This window comes from Natrix helvetica (genome assembly GCF_964273705.1).
Source record: "Natrix helvetica genome assembly, chromosome: 4".
NCBI lineage: Eukaryota > Metazoa > Chordata > Lepidosauria > Squamata > Natricidae > Natrix > Natrix helvetica.
Window position 1 is genome coordinate 24,028,921 of NC_138550.1, and position 19,213 is coordinate 24,048,133.

At 40.4% G+C, this 19,213-nt stretch overlaps 1 protein-coding gene across 2 annotated transcripts; it reads right to left on the reverse strand.

The window, feature by feature from the left end:
• Positions 1–462: 462 nt before the first annotated feature.
• SLC46A3 (solute carrier family 46 member 3) lies at positions 463–17,818 on the reverse strand. 2 transcript variants are annotated; one of them, XM_081951417.1, is made up of 6 exons: positions 17,535–17,818; positions 12,663–12,867; positions 10,599–11,463; positions 8,388–8,471; positions 5,689–5,845; positions 463–5,182 (listed from the first exon to the last, which is right to left on the reverse strand). In XM_081951417.1, exons 2-6 carry the CDS (start codon positions 12,852–12,854, stop codon positions 5,095–5,097), a joined length of 1,386 nt encoding a protein of 461 aa, XP_081807543.1. In that variant the 5' UTR covers positions 12,855–12,867; positions 17,535–17,818; the 3' UTR covers positions 463–5,094. The 2 variants fall into 2 exon arrangements, with proteins under 2 accessions (XP_081807543.1, XP_081807544.1); XM_081951418.1 differs by lacking the exon at positions 17,535–17,818 and adding an exon at positions 16,982–17,503.
• Positions 17,819–19,213: the final 1,395 nt, after the last annotated feature.

Sequence of the window (19,213 nt, forward strand, 5' to 3'; positions counted from 1 at the left end):
TGATACGCAGTTTCTCAGCAACTCAAGTGAAGAAAAGCACAATGAAAGTTAGAAGCATCCTGTTCTGTGTTAATGCCAAATGTCTTATGAATTTGATTTTTAAAAAAGGATATATGATTATATCCAACATTACAGTGACTCATATTTATAGTTAGAGAAGGCCACACATCAAAATATATTCAGAAACAGGAAAATATGAAACTGCTAGGGTTAGAAAATCTTTGCAGAAGAACATTTTACAATTTTAAAGCAAGAGATTTGCCGTTAATTTTTCTTTGCTCCTGATGGTTGATGTCTTTTAAGCAATAAATAACATTTTCAATAAGCCTTGGGACTTTTTCTGAGTGTTCAATAGCATCTTCAAAATTGTTTACCCCAAGCAGGGCTTGTTTTTGTTAGGAGGCTGTTGAGTTGCATGTAATGCAGTGGTGGGGTGCAGGCGGTACGTCCCGATACGGGTGTACCAGAGCCTGCCCAGAGCACCGGATACCGTTCCGGTATGGTGCTCCGGAGGGCCCACCTGCCTGCCCGAGTTCCTTACCGTGTTTTAAAGCTTTCAGCGTTTACGTGCATGGCACGTGCAGTGCCTGTGCAATGCTCCGCCAAGCAGCTGGAGCGTTGCGGAGGCTTGCGGAAGAGTTGTTTGCAGCTACAATGCATGCGCGTGCCGTACCGCTTGGAAAGGGATTTGGAACCCACCACTGATTTAATGCTAGCCTATTTGTCATTAACACCGTTTTAAGCTGAATCTGGTAGTAACCAATCATAAGAGCAGGTACTAACTAGCCTCTCAATACATTCTTTTGTCTCCCTGAAATAATACCTCTCTATTGAGCCTCATTTTCTTGGCAGGCACTCTTGCTTTCAGAATAACCTATTTTTGATAAGTTGGAGTTAAAGTCGGTTTGTAGTTTCCTTTTTGTCAGGATACTTCTAATATTTGGTAGCAATATTGGCTATTAGCCAGTTATTAATCTTCAATTATTTGCCAGCTTTCACCCATTTCAAAGATTCAGACATATGTCTCTTCTTCCCCACCTTGGTGTGGGGAATACAAGTTCCCATCTAAAAACTGAATTGGCTAGGTAGTAAGATGACGTGGTGGCTTAGTGGCTAAGACGCTGAGCATGTCGATCAGAAAGGTTGGCAGTTCAGCGGTTCAAATCCCTAGCGCCACTTAACAGAGTGAGCTCCCATTACTTGTCCCAGCTTCTGCCAACCTAGCAGTTCGAAAGCACGTAAAAATGCAAGTAGAAAAATAGGGTCCACCTTTGGTGGGAAGGTAACAGTGTTCCGTGGGCCTTTGGCGTTTAGTCATGCCGGCCACATGACCACGGAGACATCTTCAGACAGTGCAGCTTTGAAATGGAGATGAGCACCTCCCCTAGAGCCAGAAATGATTAGCACATATGTGCGATGGGAACCTTTACCTTTAAGATGAGTTACTGACAAGACTTCTCAGCAGTTGCCTTATTGGGGGTGGGGGAATAAAACCTAAATAGGATTTTTGAGTCTTCATGGCCTGTTAACATGGTCATGATTTTCAGTAACTACATCTTTGTTCTTGTATAAATTCATGGTTATGACACCAGGGATAACAATTGGCTTCTTTTGTATTGTTCCCAGGTTTCAAGCATTACATTTATTTTCATGTTGTTTCTTAAACATTTAAACTTACAGCTTCAATAAATCACATATTAAAAATTACCATTGTAATTCATTTTCCATTATCTACTTATAACCTTTTTGATTTTTATTGTATTGGATACTTTTTAAGTGGTATGTTCGACAGAGAGTGGCCTAAAGTCATCCAGTGAGTTTCTATAATTAAGGCTGGGTTTCTCCATTCCTGGCATGGAGCACACTGACTCTCAACAAGCAGGTTAACAAGAATTTTGGGGCTTTTGCTTGTAAATTAGGAAAGACGGACAGTGAGATCATTGAAATGATGGGGAGATGTGTGAACAATCTGTTGCCTGTTCCCTAAAAGCCACCAATGGCTATGCGAAACACATCAATTAAGAACAGAAGCACATTGGATATTCAGTGGTAGCTATAGGAATCTACTGGAAACCAAAGAAACAGCTGAATTTAATTTGCCAGAATGGATTGCTCCCAGGATCTAGTTCTATATATGGTATAAAAGACCCTCAACAGTCTGAGCAAATGGCAGGAAGCAAAAAGGTTTTCCTCATTTTTGGTTCCGTGCACAAAATCCATCCGAAGATGGTTCATGTATCTGACTTCCAGTTTAAATCTCAGTGCTTCTCATGTGAAAAACTTCCAAGATGCGGCAGCAAAACATTATAAAATAATGTTGAGAACAAAACAATACGCACATGGAGTTAAAAGTTACAAGAAATGCACTAAGTCATCCGCAGTACTTTTCATTTAGGCACTGAATGGGATTCTTTGAACTGCAGACCCAAGTGCTAGGAATTGCTTTTATCTCATTGCCTTGAATGCTCTATGGCGTTGGGATGAGTTAGCCCTTTTACATTAGATTACTCACACATAGGCAAGTAGGTTCATGTCTCACAGTAGCACTGAACAAGTACAATGACTTATGCGCTTGCAATATCTCGGAAGAGAAGCATAAATGTAGTTACGTGGCAATTTCAAGCAGTAACTCTAGACCAATTAGATACACCTCTTTGATTTAATCGCAGAAGCATAAAAAATGCAAAAGGTTTCCAAAGCAGATGGAAAATGTATTTATATAAGAATTAAAAAAATGAGAAAGATTACAAAATATGCATAATTGCAATGGTGGACAACGGAACACTGCTTCTCTAATCCTAGTTTTTAGTCTTTATTAACAACAATAAAATGGTGTATGCTTACAAAAATACAAAAGCCACAACCCACTAAAGGTTGTAAAGTACAACCCTATATGGAATTACCCAGAAACCACAGTGTTCTATGGACCCAATACAAGATCAAGTGCATTTTGCTGCTAATGCATTTAGGCTACCCCCTTCTTGCTCATTTCACCTCAAACATTGTCTTCAATGGCAGCCTGAAGCCATAATAAATAGCCTGCTCTGCAGGCAGTTATATATTGCAGTACCAAGCACTGCGGACCTTGTGTATGTCACTTCCATTATTCATAGTAAAATTCTCCTAAAATCACTGATGCATGGCTCTTCCACTTGCCACTTCCCAAGCAAAATAAAAATACCATTAAAAACCTATTTCTTATGTCAAATTACATAGTGCACTTCAAAAGAAACCACACACAACCAATATTGCAGATTAATTGCCTTTTTGGCACATGTGATTTGATAGGTCATGTGACTAGCATGTCTAAAGCTGTATATTTTAATACATTAGGGCAGAAGTGCAGCGAGCACATCAAAGGATTTAACAAGATGGCAAACATGATCAGGTACTTGCAACAAATTTTTCTGTTAATATTCTAATATTTATATACCTCTTATTATCTGAGAATGAGTGACTGGCCCAGAGTCACCCAGTTGGCTTTCATGCCTAATGTGGAACTAGAACTCACAATCTCCTGGTTTCTAGCCTGGTGCCTTAGGCATGAGACCAAACTAGCACTTTTGAGAAGAATCGATTTTGTTTCATAAAATCAAGGGACTTTCAGAAACCATGTAGAATAAGAGAGGTTTTCAGTTGAGTTTACTCTTTTCATAGATTAAAAGAAATGATCCCTATAAAAAAATAGTAATTACACTTTGCTGAATCGCAACACACAAATTTGTTGACTGTTGTACATGCCTGGAAAAATCCCCCCATTCCCATATCCCTGTGTTCAAAATGCATCTTTACAGGGGATACAAAGTCTTAATGTATCCCTTTGGATTCCAAAGTATTGCTACAATTTTAAGCTCATTGTGATTGCTAAGAAAAAATTGAGGTAGCGGCAAATATCCAAAGCAAGGATTTCTCAATGACATAAGAGAAATTCATTAAACAGTCCTGTTGCATCAGGGCATTCCTATTGTTCATTCATTAATTCATCCATCCATCCATCCATCCATCCATCCATTCATCCGTTACCCTTTTTCTGCCATAACTTGTAACTCTGGTTTTTTTTTCTCAATAAAGATATGCTTTCTATTTTCTGAAGGAAATTTCTAGTTTACAGGTTCTTGGACCCTACTAGAAAGCGATCTTTGCCTACTGGCTGACCCTTTTTTCCATCCTAGAGTGCAAATGAATGATTTTTTGCTGTATCTTCTACATCAGAGGTACCAAACTGGCGGCCCGCGGGCCAGAGGCATCACGCGCAGGCCACGTCCACCCCAGCTCCGCAAAAGGGAAAAACGTCACGAAACATGTGACAGCACCGTGACTGTGCAGTTTTGACACCTGTGTTCTACATAATACCCTCTTTACAAAATTAAATAAGTTAGGAGAATTTTCAGGGTGGCTCACCACTCTTTGCTTTTGAATTCCTGTAAGAAATATGAATCACGGAACTTTACTGTTATTACATTCCGTTCTTAGCCTTTAAGTCAATATACACTGTGGCCTTCCTTGTTTTCTCCCCAACAACCAGTGAAGTTTGGCTGGTTTTTGTCCTAGATCAGGCTGCTCCCCAGTTCCAGCCCAATCTCTTACTAACTACTTCACACTTTCTAAGCCTATGCATTTGTTAAAAGAGGAGCCAATGAATATAATAGGGGTCAAAGAAGAGACACAAAAGAAGAGGTACTTACTTCATAGGGTGATGGTGAAGGATTAACCTTACTGACCTAAATAAATAAATCTTGAGAATTTTGAATTCAGGACACAGATTAGTGCAGTGATTAGACAACACATATAATCCAATCAATAATTTAAGCATAGCTTGCCTATTTATCATAATAATTTTGTAATATGTGATCTGACAAAGCAAATACGTTTTTAGTTGAGTTGACCTAGTGTGGATGAAAGGGCAACAGGGCATTTGACGGATATAAAGCACATTTACACTGCATCCCTTGCAGGGCACCCGGTAGCAATCCAAGATAAAAGCAATTATTGTGGAATTCTCAAAACGGAATCATTGAAAGCACTGAAACTTTGGTAACCCCATCCATAGGTCAAGCCATTGTAGAACTTGCGAGCAGTAACGGCTAGCTGTGTTCAGCTGTCGTCATTCTGGCCAGGACTGCCCTCTTCATTTGTGAGTTGCGCATAGTCCTTTTCGTGCCGAGTAACATACATAAACCCACTGGGGGGGGAAAAGGAGGTAAGACATACCAATTCAGTTGAAAAGAAACATAAGTCATAAAATTGTCGTACATTGTAATGCAAAAAGCCTAGAATTCTCTTTAGCACAAAAGAGACACAATCTTTCTTTTCTTTGAAGTTAATTTAGGAAGAACATGTCCATTGTGCCATTTTTAGATTAAGACTAAAGGTGGCTCTAAATTGTTAAGAGCGTTTCACTTTAATATGCTTTCACCAGGACAATTGAATATTGCAGGGGGGAAAAACCAAAGTGACCCTGGGTGGCTTACAACATTAAAAAAACACATTAAAATAATCAAGGATAAAATGACAATACAAACAAAATAAAATCAAAATAAAATAGTACATTTTCTATAATTGAAAAATGCAACTCTATATGAACGATGAGAATTGGAAATAAAAACTAATATCCCTTTTCTATGGAGATAACGTTTCTGTACAAAATAGATTCCGACCTTTAAAAAAAATGAATGATCCCCTGCTTACCTCATTAAACTCAGTGGAATGATGCAAAAGCCAGCTGATAAGAGAAAAGTGAAGCCAGGAAACCATGCTACAGTCATTGCATAGATGGTATTAAAGACAGCAATTGAAATGGTCCCAGTCAGAATCTCTAAGCAGGCAATGCAAGCAAATAAAGCTCCTGCCAAAAAGGAAAAAGAAAAACTGGATTACAGAGATCCTGACGTGTGTGTGTGTGTGGTGTCTGTGTGTGTATGTGTGTGTGTAATAATACTACACTACTAGAAAGATGAATGGGATGGCTGATTGATTCAGCTCTCTGCAGGTCATTCACTAGGTCCCCCCGTGTGGTCCTGGGATTTTTGCTCACCGTTCTTGTGATCATTTTGACCCCATGGGGTGAGATCTTGCATGGAGCCCCAGATCGAGGGAGGTTATCAGTGGTCTTGTATGTCTTCCATTTTCTAATTATTGCTCCCACAGTTGATTTGTTCACACCAAGCTGCTTGCCTATTGCAGATTCAGTCTTCCCAGCCTGGTGCAGGTCTACAATTTTGTTTCTGCTGTCCTTCGACAGCTCTTTAGTCTTCACCATAGTGGAGTTTGGAGTGTGACTGTTTGAGGTTGTGGACCGGTGTCTTTTATACTGATAACAAGTTCAAACAGGTGCCATTGATACAGGTAACGAGTGCAGGACAGAGGAGCCTCTTAAAGAAGAAGGTACAGGTCTGTGAGAGCCAGAAATCTTGCTTTTTTGTAAGTGACCAAATACTTATTTTCCACCATAATTTGCAAATAAATTCTTTCCAAATCAGCCAATGTGATTGATTGGGTTTTTTTAAACATTTTGTCTCTCATAGTTGAGGTCTACCTATGATGCCAATTACATGCCTCTCTCATCTTTTTAAGTGGGAGAACTTGCACAATTGGTGGCTGACTAAATACTTTTTTGCCCCACTGTATATACTACTGTTAATTTTTTTCCCAACCAACACTTTCCAAATAGGAGGATACTATTATCTCTACAATTATTGGCCACACTGACTGGAATTGTTTTTATGAATTTTGTAATGTGCTTGGTTGCACAATGGAATTAGCAAGGGTGGTTCTCACAAGCATTTTAAACAGTATTAGATCTGGAGCTATCAGGGCAAGAGTGGGCAAACCTCTTCAGCTGGAGATTCGCCTGGCTGGGGTCTGAAAGAAATATGGCTGACATCATAACATCACTGGAGCAAGGGTAGAATTTTGTGGACGTTAAAAAAAAATGGAGGGGACATTCAAGTAAAGAAAACAGTTCCTTTGAAAGACTTAAGGACTCCATTTTGTCCCTTAATCCCTACAGGGATTATAAAGCATTCTTATAATCAGGGGAAATAAGTCATTCTGATTTTGGATGGGAAATCCAGATTTTAAAAGAGCAATATGGTTTCTGCAAGATGCATTTTGCCCTATAAACCTTCCCTTCTCGACCCCACATTTAATTCTGCTCACACAACTTCTGGGGCAGCGTTCTACGCAGAAGGGGTGCATTCCTTATCCTGCTGCTGTAATGATTAGTGTGTCAAACTAGGTTCAAATCCCCGCAGTCAGGATTTTTACTGGCCAAGACCCTGTATCTCAGATTGGTTTACCTCATAAAATTGCAGGAAAGGGAAAACCGAAAGGGGATATACAATGTACATCTTGAAAAAACAGAATAGGAATCTAACCAATAAACCAATTAGTTTTCGAGCAAATTAGAGTTAAAAGGTAAAAGTTCCCCTCATGCACACGTGCTAGACGTTCCTGACTCTAGGGGGCAGTGCTCATCTCTGTTTCAAAGCCGAAGAGCCAGTGCTGTCCGAAGACATCTCCCTGGTCATGTGCCTGACCTGATTAAATACCAAAGGCTCACAGAACGTTTTTACCTTCCCACCAAAGGTGGTTCCTACTTTTTCTACTTGCATTTTTACATGCTTTCAAACTGCTAGATTGACCGAAGCTGGGACAAGTAATGGGAGCTCACTCAGTTATGCGGCGCTAAGGATTCAAACCGCCAAACTGCCGACCTTTCTGATTGACAACTCAGCCACTGAGCCACCGCATCCCTAAATTAAAGTTAGATTAGAGCAATTCTATGAGCACATTAGAGTTGCAACTTAAGCTAGGCGACTTAATATTTATAAGCTGGAAACTGACTTTACCCTTCCAGACAATTATTACACCCTCAGGTCACCCTTGTTACACCTTGGCAGATGGATACCATAAAGTTAAGCACAATAAAAACTTTGTGAATTGTGTTTGGACACAAAACATGCTTAGGTATGCATATCAAGATTGATCTCTGCTATTAAGCTACATGTAACTTTTCCCACTTTCTAAGTTACCCTCACAAGTTTCGTAAATAAGAGTGCTGGTCTATGATTGAATAAAGATTGATTGATTGATTGATGAAAGTCTAGTATGCAGGATACTTCATTTTCCTAAAAATCACAACATTTCAAAGATGGCCACCAAATTAAGCTGATGAGGATACTCAGTGCCATGAATTTGGATATCCAGTGGCAGAATGGAACTTACATTCAGCAAATGGAAATGGTGTTATTGGTGCTAGAACTAATTAAGATAACAATACAATATAGAGCTGTTGCTTCAGGGAGAAAATACAAACTGATAGATCCAAGGAACTTCACTGAATTCCTTCGACACCTGCAATTAATTCTTTAGCAGCACCGACTCACCTTGTTCATTAGGAAGAACTATTTTTGACAACATGGCTCGAATAACTGGAATGGGTATGAAAAGGAGCATTGATGGTATTCTCACTGCAAAATAGGAGTCACGAAAGTCAACAGTCTTTAACATAATTGCCCCATATAGCTAATCAATATATACTGTGACAAATAACAACAAATAATTATCTGGGTAATAAGCATGCTTATTTCAGATCCACATGGATTTAGAAAGATGCCCTCCACCAAGTACATTTTCACTATAGCTGTTTCTCAACCTACAACTGACCACAATTAAGCCCCAAATTTCTGCTGCTAAGCAAGGCAATTGTTAAGTGAGTTGTGCCACATTTTATGACCTTTTTGCCACAGTTGTTAAACGAATCACTGCAGTTGTTAAGTAATTCATGCAGTTGTTAAGCGAATCTGGCTTCCTTCATTGACTTTGCTTGTCAGAATGCAGCTGGGACGATCAAAAATGATGATTACATGACTCCAGGACATGGCAACTGTCATAAATATATGCCAGTTGCCAAGCGCCCAAATTCTGATCACATGATCATGGGGATGCTGAAACCAGTCATTTTCTTTCCCAGGGCCATTGTAACTTTGAATAGACACTAACTGAATGACTGTAAGTCAAGGACTACATGTGTCATAAGCAATATGCTTGTCCACTGAGGAATTTTGTATGAGTAATAAAAGTAGTAACTGAAATATTTAATTTATATCTCTTACGGAAGATATTGGATATTCCTTTGTGTGCACATTTTCAACTGTGGTATGTGGATAGCAATAGCAATAGCAGTTAAGACTTATATACCGCTATACAGTGCTTTTACAGCCCTCTCTAAGCGGTTTACAGAATCAGCATATTGTCCCCCAACAATCTGGGTCCTCATTCTACCCACCTCAGAAGGATGAAAGGCTGAGTCAACCTTTAGCCTGCTGAGGATCGAACTGCCAAATTGAAGGCAGCCGGCAGGCAGCAAAAGTAGCCTGCAGTACTCTGCACTCTAACCACTGCGCCACCGTGGCTCATATGAAGCTGCAAGATACTATTCATGCAGAGCAATTGCAAGAAGGAATTCATTACATTCAGATTTTAAATGCAATATTGAGCAGGTGTTGTATATAGCACCAGTCATGGTTTAGGTGGGGTACAGCGTGGTCGAAAATGGACAAAAGTCATGAAATATATTAAATTATGATGTTATCTTGTTCAAAAGCATTGTGGGGACAGTAGACAAAGAAAATAGAAAGTTATCACATTCCCTAAGATGAAGAACTAATAGAATGAAATCTCCCTAGTTATAGAAAATGACTAAAAGACAAGAAAATAATAGGCCTAACATAGCCAAGTATCTGTTATGGGCCTCTTCTGCAAATTGGGGACAGAAAGTGGAAGATTCAGCTCTATTTTCCAATAAAAATGCAGCAATTAGGTACATTCTATTTTTACTGATAGCTTTCAGCTTGTGAGTTATAATATTGCTATTTCAAGAGGGTCTTTTTGGAATAATTTATATAAAGTGTTGCCTCTAGTTTTGCTGTTTGCTATTATTTTATTGCAGCATATATTTTATGCTGCTATTACGTTGCCTTACAGATCCTAAAGCAGGGGTCCCCAACCCAGGGCCATGACCCACTACTGACCCATGGCGTATTTGGAATCGGACCGGGCCTTGCAAAACTGGCAGGTGCAGGCGCTCTTGCGCACCTATCATTCACACAGCACCATTCCCTCTACCCTCCCGCCAGTCCGCCAAGCCAGAAACCTTGGGAACCGCTGTCCTAAAGGCATGGAAATTGTAATTTGAAGCACAACACTTCTAAAAGATTGAAAACTTCATTCACTTGCATATTACAGAGTTGGAATGTAGAGGTTGAAACTTCTGAACTTCTGTTCAGAAAATCTTGGTTAAATTACCCGGCATTTCCAATTAAAAGTCTGGGCAACTGATCACGAGAAAGACATGAGTCTTGGACCAATGCCATAACTAACGTAAAAAAAAGAACAAGCACCACCAAATTTCTAATCACTTAGATCAATATTTCTCAATCTGGGCACCTTTGAGATATGTTGACAACAGCTTACAGAGTTCCCCAACTTGGAGAAGTCTAGGAGTTTAGATCTACATATCTTAAAAGTGGCCAAGATTGATCTATGTTATCAAAAATGTTTACCATCATCTTTGAACTTCACCAAGTGAAACTTACCCAACATCATCAACAATGTAGTGTTCGCAAAGGCGGCCATGATACTTCCTCCAATATAAGAGAAGATTCCAATAAAAACAAGGTAGATATCTCTCAGATACTGAGAAAGGAAAACAATCCCTAAGAATCCAGTCACAGAGACTGAGGTGGACACAGCTGAGCCGTATCCTATGTAAATGGCATTCCAACAGAGGGGAGCGTTCAGTTCGTATAGCACATAGAGACTAAGCCCTCCAAACATTGTGAAAAGGTAAGTCATGAATGTGCACAGCAGCAAGAGGATTAAAATTCGCTTCTTATAGGAGGAGGATTTAAAGAGCATACATACTCCAGAAAGAGTGTCTTTAAGACCTTCCCGCCAAGATTGTGTCTGGATTGCAGAGACTTTCACCGTTTCATCCAAGCAAAATATGACGTAGAAAATGTTGACCATGTGAAATAGAGAAATCATGGCAAATGTCCACATAAAGTCCATTTCTTTTAGAATGTATCCTGAGACCAATCCTCCCAATCCAGATGTGAATCCAAAGATTAAGTCAACCACAGCTATTCGGATGGTCTTTTGTTTCTGAGTCTCACAGCAATCAACTATAAAGGAAAAGGCTCCTCCAAGAAAAGTAGCCAAGTCTCCAAACAGCCCCGCAACCAAGGAGAAAACAAAGAAGAGGTAGAGGGGCAAAGACAAGTCTGACATAATAAAGAGGAAGATGCTGCTGGTAAGACTCCCCACCAGGGGAAGAACCAACGATATTTTGCGTCCATATCGATCTCCATTTGCTACGAGGACAAAGGCCACCAAAATGCTGAAAATTGCCCCACATAAGTCTGTTTTCATAGCAAAGAGAGAAGCTTTTTCTTGGACTTCCTGAAAGAAGGAAATAAAACAAGAATAGAGACAAATCAATCAATGTATGCATTGTAATTCAACTTCTGATCTCATCTATGAATAGGAATTCTGGTTTACTACAAAGTTCTGTGTATAGAAACCAGCAATCAAAGATACATTTGTGCTGGTAATGCAAACTACAGCTAAAAAGCACAAGCCAAATAAGAAAAAAGATTAACAAGGCCCCAAAAATTATGATCTGAGAACTTGGAGGAGGATGAAAACATAATTGCAAGAGCAAAGATTTAAAGTTATCTATCACTGTTATTTTAGCATATTATTTTCGATTTCTATATTTAATCATTTCAGTATGGCCTCCATCCTTTCTCTGGATATGATCATTGCAGATTGTTTGTGGCTGAAGACACATTGGGTTTGGAAGTGATGTTGCAGAGGTGGTATTCAGCCAGTTCTCTCCAGTTCGGGTGAACTGGTAGCGGTGATTGTGGGAGGCTCCGCCCCCCCCTGCCCCAACATTATGCGCGACCACTGCGCATGAGCAGAAATCAGTGCACATGCGCAGATGCAGTGCATGCGAGAGAAGTGAGAAAGCGCATTTGTGAACTGGTAGGGAAGGTAAGTGAACTCCACCGTTGCTGTGTTGTAAAGATTCCTTGAGTCAGTTTGACTTCAGGTGACTCCCTGGACATATTTCTAAAGTTTATTTGGCAGCAGTACGGCAGTAGGCCTCTGAAGTAATGCAAAAAGTTGCTAACGTATTTATCCCCAATTTATGCAAAACCCTGAAATGTTCTTGAGAATTCAGAGGCTTGTTGAAAGATGAGAAAGAACACCTTCGCGTCTGAATCAAATACAGTTAATATTTTAAGGATAGGCTTGTGCATTTTTCCAAACTTAGCTCAAAAATAATTTCTGTATTTTATTTTGCAATGCTGATAAAGACATTTCTTTCGTGAATTGCATGTGTGCGACATTGTCTGCATCCAGGAAAATGGTGCTTTTGGGGGGGGGGGTTGTTTGTTTGTTTCTGGACTATTCTACAGCCCTCAGATTTGCTGGGGGCTTCTCATCTAAGTAATTGCAGCTAAGTGAAGAGATGCTTTGCAGGTGTGAAGCCTCTTCTCTGAACATGTTAAATTCAACATGATTTGTTATGATGCATCATTAACTCTGCTTAACTTTATCTGGGGCACACCCAGTGCATAATCTGATCTTACCTTTTGCTTCGCATAAGTTGGGTTGCTTTGATTCAGTTCACAATGAGACATATTATCTTGAGCTATGAAGGTCGAGTTGGTCGTTTCTTCCCAGATCCTCTTGTATACATATTGCTGCTTCAGAGGAGTGGTCAAAGAATAGGCAAAAATATATAAGGAAATGGCAGGCTCCAGTAACAAGGTTTTCTTCATCCTTGGGGTTTTGCTTGAATTATAATTCAGGAAGAAAACAATAGGTTAGCCTTTTTCAGAGGAAGAGAATTCATGCATGCCTTACAATTCTCTAACTGATCATTAACCAAATGATGGGAAAATTGGCAGGTGATTTTATTTTGTGCTCCTTCACTCAAAGGGGTCACTGGGAAATCATTATTCTGCCTGAACTGAATAAAATAAATGATTAATGTAATTGTTAATTTTAATCTAATTTTTAAAATTTTATTGTTAATATTAATTGGGTTTGTTTTTGGATACTTTATTTAATTTCCTTTTTAACTTTTGTAATATGTGTTTTTTTTTAAATGTTGTACGCCGCCCTGAGTCCTTTGGGAGAAGGGCGGCATATAAATCCAACAAACAAACAAACAAACAAACAAACCATGATGAACAAAAGTCATGTTCTGAGTATGCTGCACTCACCTGGCTTACCTGTTACGTTATACACAATGTGTTCTACCAAATACATTTGAGACCCATTTATTAGCATGCTGTACTTTTTAAAGCTACTTTTACTTTCTACAGAAGTGTTTTCCTGTTCAGCTTTTCAGTTTCTGTCGCTGCCATTAGAAGCTGGTTAGCTATAATGAGACCCAAAGGAAGAGGAAAATAATGAACAGATTTTTATTGTAAGGAAAGCAATGAAATGATTCAATGGGCTCTACTGAACATATTCTACAATCTTGTCTTAGGCATCTTCTGAACACTCTCTGAAGAAGAGTTTGTTGCTTTCTAATTTTTAATCCCAGGAAATGCCGGTGAATTGACAAGGATTTTTTTTTTTAAATATTGGAGTTTAACTTTGAAAAAGGGGGCAGTGTCAGGGATGGGATTCAACTGGTTCTTGTGCATTGGAAGTTAATTTTACATCCGGGTTCGGACCACCAGTAGTTCCGATGACCAGCTGGCCTGGCCCCACCCCACCCTGTCCCTCCCAGGAGTCCCTACCCATTCTGGCTCCCAGGTAACTGCAAGAAGGTCTCCTAGGCCCAAAACGGGGTGTGGGCCCCCCACAGCTCATTTTTGCTCCCAGGGGAGTGCAGGAGGCCAAGTGCTGCCTGTCACACCCCCTGGCTACGCCCACCATGGCCATGCCCACCCAGCCAGTCATTAGGGCAGAGAACGGATTGCTAAATTAGTTGAATCCCATCACTGGTCAGTATACAGTAGTGACAGGGATGAGGACATAGAATGAAAAGGCTGGACATTTCATTCCTTCTCTCTCAGAAACCGTAGTTCCACCCCCCCTCCTTTCTTTAACTTTTAGAGCAGTGGTCTCCAACCTTTTTGGCACCAGGGATCGGTTTCAGAAGAAAAATTGTTTTCCACAGGCAGGGGAAGATTTCACACGTACCGAGATCCTGAGCAAGTGCAGAGGATGTGCAAATGAAGCTTTGCTCGCTTGCCTGCCATTTGCAAGGGTCTCCCTTGCATGCTCCTAGAAAGCATCCCAATGAGCAATTTCTCACTAGTCCTAGTGAGACATGTAGGGTTCTTACACCGAGTTAACACTCAGAATTTTAATAAACGGACAGATTATGCTATCACATTGATGTTGCTGCCTACTTTCTCCATGATTATATGTCTTAACCTGATCTTTCAGGTCTTCCAATAGTGAGTAAGAAAGAACGAGAGAGAGAATAAGTAGTGCAACTCTACAGCACTCTTAAAACAATGTGACACCTCTTACTTTCAGTGGGCTTAGACTTGGGGGAGAAAGGTACACTACTTTATTTAAAGTTAATCTATCTAACATATGTAACTACATGCTTTGTAGTCCCACACCACAGCCCAAGGCTCACAACTGAGGCTTCTGCAATGCTCCCACACTTCCTGTGCAAGGCTGATTGTGGTTTTTTTTAATGTAACAAATTGCCACCTGGAGGCCTAGATCCATCATTTCAGAAATTCTACTGAATAAGATAAAGAGCTATGCATACCTATGTAACCAAAAGCTAATACATTTATCTTAATCCCACCCTAAATCATCACTTCCCCTGGATATGAAGCTTTGTTCTTCTTGTTTATATCTACAAAGTGGTAAGGATTACAGAATACTAAATATAATTGCTCCCATCTTGCAAAATAAATGCGCAGATTTTGTTTGATAAATTAAGGAAGGTGATGCACAGATGTGATCCTTCTATTGACAGTCAAACTCTTACAAACTTTAAGACAAAGCTTGTTCAGTTTGTGACTGCACAGAGCAATTGAAGCTGGTATGTTTTCATTACAAAAACACAGTGCTCCAAGTTAAAATATAAAATCTGGTTTACAACCAAGTTAACACAATCATTTTTAGGATTATAAAGTGTAGAATTTGGAATCTGGCATACAACAGAGATAAAAAAAATACTGGTGGTTTTCAGTTCCACCTTCACTTCTACACAAACAGCAAATCAGTAAGTGCAAACTCATCTTGCCTCCTACACCCTGTACAATTTAAGAGAAGTTGTAAAAATATCCTTTGGAGAAGCATATTTTAATGGCCAGCAGATACCTAAATGGATATTGCAGTAACAATGTTGTTCTGCTAAATTCTCAATTAGTTATAGTATTGTAATCTGAAAGTCTGGTATATCAAAGAGTATATAAGTCATTAAAATATGTTAGTGAATTAAGTCCACAACATACAGGGCTTTCTGTTATTCTTTAGCAGAAGTTAGTTTTCATGGTGTAATGTAAATAGCTCTGATGACTGGTATGATTCCCACAATATATTGACAATGTCATGAAATTTTTGTGAAATTTTCAAAAATGGATTTTCGAGACCAGGCATGATATTTGGTCTTCCAAAAGTAGTGTGTTACATACTGATCAATGGATAAGAAACACCCACAATTATTAGTTCAGTGACCTTTTCCTTCTGAGCACATTCACTGCAATGAAACTTGGTACTCAAAACTACAATACCTTGTTGGGCAAAGTAGAAAATATGGCAAGGTGCAGTAGGCAGACAAGGATTTTGATTCCCAATTATTTAATAAACGCAGCAATAACTTATGTCACAGAAATTGGAAGTATCCAGGATTGGGATTCTCAGTAGCATGCTTTAGGATTTTGATAGTCACAAATTCCTAAACCCTGAATTTTAAATCCTAAGTATATTTTGGTTGCTTAATTTGGTCTCCAATTAATAGATTTAAAAATCTTGTGAAATTCTACTATATTTAAAAAAAATTCTCTGCAATGCTTTTGATGTCTATTGAAGTATTTGTCTTTCCTTAAAGCCTGCACTTGATATTTAATATGGTATTGTTTTCTATACTCCATATGAATGATTGCATTAATGAGCAACCTAAATTATTTTAAAACAATAAGGTAAAGGTTCCCCTTGCACATATGTGCTAGTTGTTCCTGACTCTAGGGGGAGGTGCTCATCTCCGTTTCAAAGCTGAAGAGCCAGCACTGTTCGAAGACATCTCTGTGGTCATGTGGCCGGCATGACTAACCGCCAAAGGTGCACGGAGCGCTGTTACCTTCCTACCAAAGGTGGTCCCTATTTTTCTACTTGTATTTTTACATGCTTTCGAACTGCTAGGTTGGCAGAAGCTGGGACAAGTAACGGGAGCTCACCCCATTACGCGGTGCTAGGATTCAAACCGCCGAACTGCCGACTTTTCTCATCAACACGCTCAGCGTCTTAGCGACTGAGCCAATGGGTCCTGTGTCAATAAACCATGTCAATAAACAAACACAAATCTGATTTTTGTTGATCATAGCTGTAGAGGATTGGAGTTTTTAATTTTTAATTTTTGGCACAGGAGTAGCAAGTGATAGTACAAGTACAAGTAAACATTGGCTGCTTTGTAATCTATCACATGTCAAGATGTTTTGCACACAAATTCTACTGAAAGCAGTTTATTCCAGGAGGTATAAAGGTATAAAAGTCTTGTTCTTTTATAGCTTTATCCAAGCAGTTTTTTTCCCCTCAATAAACAGGTACATGTACAATACTGTAAAAACTGAAGGTGCTATAAAGTTAGAAGGAATTTGGGCATCTTTACATATTCTGTTATCTTCACAAGACACGCAGCTCTTACACAACAATTTCAAAAAACATGACATGAGTCAGTCAGTGAAGGGAGAGCCTGAAAAGCTACCTCTGAGCCTGAAATAACCTTTACAAAAATCCCTTGCAAACGCCAGCGATTTGGGTTGTCAGATCAAAAAACTTTCCTGCGTTAGACCCAGCAATTTTCTTAATATTCAGTTCCAATGCATTCAATTCCCACACAATCTGTGCCCCCCTGGTCTGGTGGGGGGGTGACGGCTGTTGTAGTCTAACGGATCGGGTCTGAGAAAACAAAGCAGACACCGCTTCCCACCCGAACATGAACGCATACACACAAAAACAACAAACCCACAACTTTAAAACACTTCGGAATTTTAAATTAAAATCCTGACCCATGCATGAGCGCAGCCGTGGTGATTTAAATTGGGGGGGGGGGGGGATGAAAGTAGAAATGTGGCTAAGTCTGTTGCATGCATTTTCCCGGGACCGTACATCAAAACATTTCCCAGTGTTTTTCACATGCAAACGTTTCCAATAAACCCTTATCTTGTCCAGGCGCTCAGAACATAGCACAAGCGCAGCCAGCAAGCAATATCCGCACTGATGTCCGGCGGTCCTCCTTTCCAACCCCAGCCGCTCACCTCCGAGAAGGCGATTCCAAGCGCTTTGGCGCTTTCGTGCAAGTTGAAGGGAGTCCGAGCGGTCGCGAGCCGAGAGAAGACGCACCTCGGGCTGCGAAAGAGACCTATTGTAGCCGGCGAACGGCAGGTTCCTCGCCGGCTCTCCTTCCAAGGCTGTTTCATCGGGTCACCGCTAGGGGAGCTGGAGGGCGAGGAGCACAGCGATTGCTCCATTCAGATATCACTCCATCCGCGGGCGGGGCCTTCCTTCGGGCCGAGGGACTGACCATTTTTCTTGCGCGTGACGCGTGACGCGGCTCCTCGAGTTGCTGCGGCTGCGCTCACCTCCGCTCTGTTCGCCGTGGGGGAGGGGGGGGAGGGAAGAGGAGTGAGAGCGTGCTAAACGCCGTCCTCACCAAACTGCACCCAAGAGGAATCCTGGGTGGGGATTATGTGATTTGTAGTCCAGCGACTGGGGTGATGGTGGGTGGTGTGTGTGTGTGTGTGTGTGTGAGAGAGAGAGAGAGAGAGAGAGAGAGAGGCTGCTGTAGACGAGCGCAGCTTTGCAAGAACTGTCTATGGAGATTATTCACAGCCATCCAAGTCGTGGTTGTCCCAAAGGGGCTTTTTTCCAAGGGGGAACCGGACTTTCTGTTTTTTTTTCTTTGAAGACGTTTCGCTTGAAACTTGAATGAGAAGCGGAAGCTTGGAGGAGAAGCGAAACGTCTTCAAAGGAAAACCAGAAAGTCCGGTTCCCCCTTGAGAAAAAGCACCTTTGGGACTTTGCATGCAAAGTTGCTGGTGTCAAATTTCCGTTTGGCATGCAGATGTTAAGTACGCACCTTGCATTAAGATTTTATTTACTGCCCTATCCAGTTCCCACCAGTTGTATAAACTGGTTGTAAAAGGTAAAAGTTCCCCTCTTCCTGACTCTAAGGGGACTGTGCTCATCTCTGTTTCAAAGCCGAAGAGCCAGTGCTGTCCTCTGTGGTCGGCATGACTAAACGCGGAAGGCACAGGATTGCTGTACATGCCACGTGCCTTTATATTTGATTGTACGTGGCCCCGAGTCCCTTCGCGGAGAGGGCGCGACTGATAAATTGAATCAAATAAATAAAATAAATAAAAATAAAGGTGGTCCCTATTTTTCTCCTTGCATTTTTTACATACTTTCGAACTACTGGTTCAGAAGCTGGTACAAGAGCTCACTCCGTTACGTGGCGCTAGGGATTCGAACTGCTGAAATGCTGACCTTTCTGATCAACAAGCCTAGCGTCTTAGCCACTGAGCTACCACATCCCCTAAAGTGGTTGACTTACCAGTCATTTGGGGGTCAGGGTGATTGGTACCTCCAACGACAATAAATCCTGGATGCTGAGATTGTGCATTAGGGAAGCCCAAGCGTTGTGGTTTATAAACTATGCTTTATAGTTAGCCATCCTATGTGTGAACAAATTATTATTTATTCAACAATATGCATGGATTGGCTTGTAAGTCACTGAGTTAACACATTACCTGTCAAGATGTCTGAAGACCATGTTCCTTTAAAGATGATTTCTTCACTTAGGAATCCAGCAATACCTTCTACATCAGATCATTTTCTGCTGTTTTTCCCACATGTAAGTCCTTAAGAAATAACCAGAATACTGTATGGCTGCCCCTTGCTATTTTTTGTTGAAAAGATTTGCAGCTGGCTTAGC

Excerpts from the sequence above, each read along its gene's own strand:
- SLC46A3 (XM_081951417.1), bottom strand. The coding sequence starts at position 12,854 with ATGAAGAAAACCTTGTTACTGGAGCCTGCCATTTCCTTATATATTTTT. Across the intron at positions 11,464-12,662 it reads CAACTTATGCGAAGCAAAAG|GAAGTCCAAGAAAAAGCTTC; the intron begins GTAAGATCAGAT and ends TCCTTCTTTCAG. Across the intron at positions 8,472-10,598 it reads TACATTGTTGATGATGTTGG|TGAGAATACCATCAATGCTC; the intron begins GTAAGTTTCACT and ends CCTATTTTGCAG.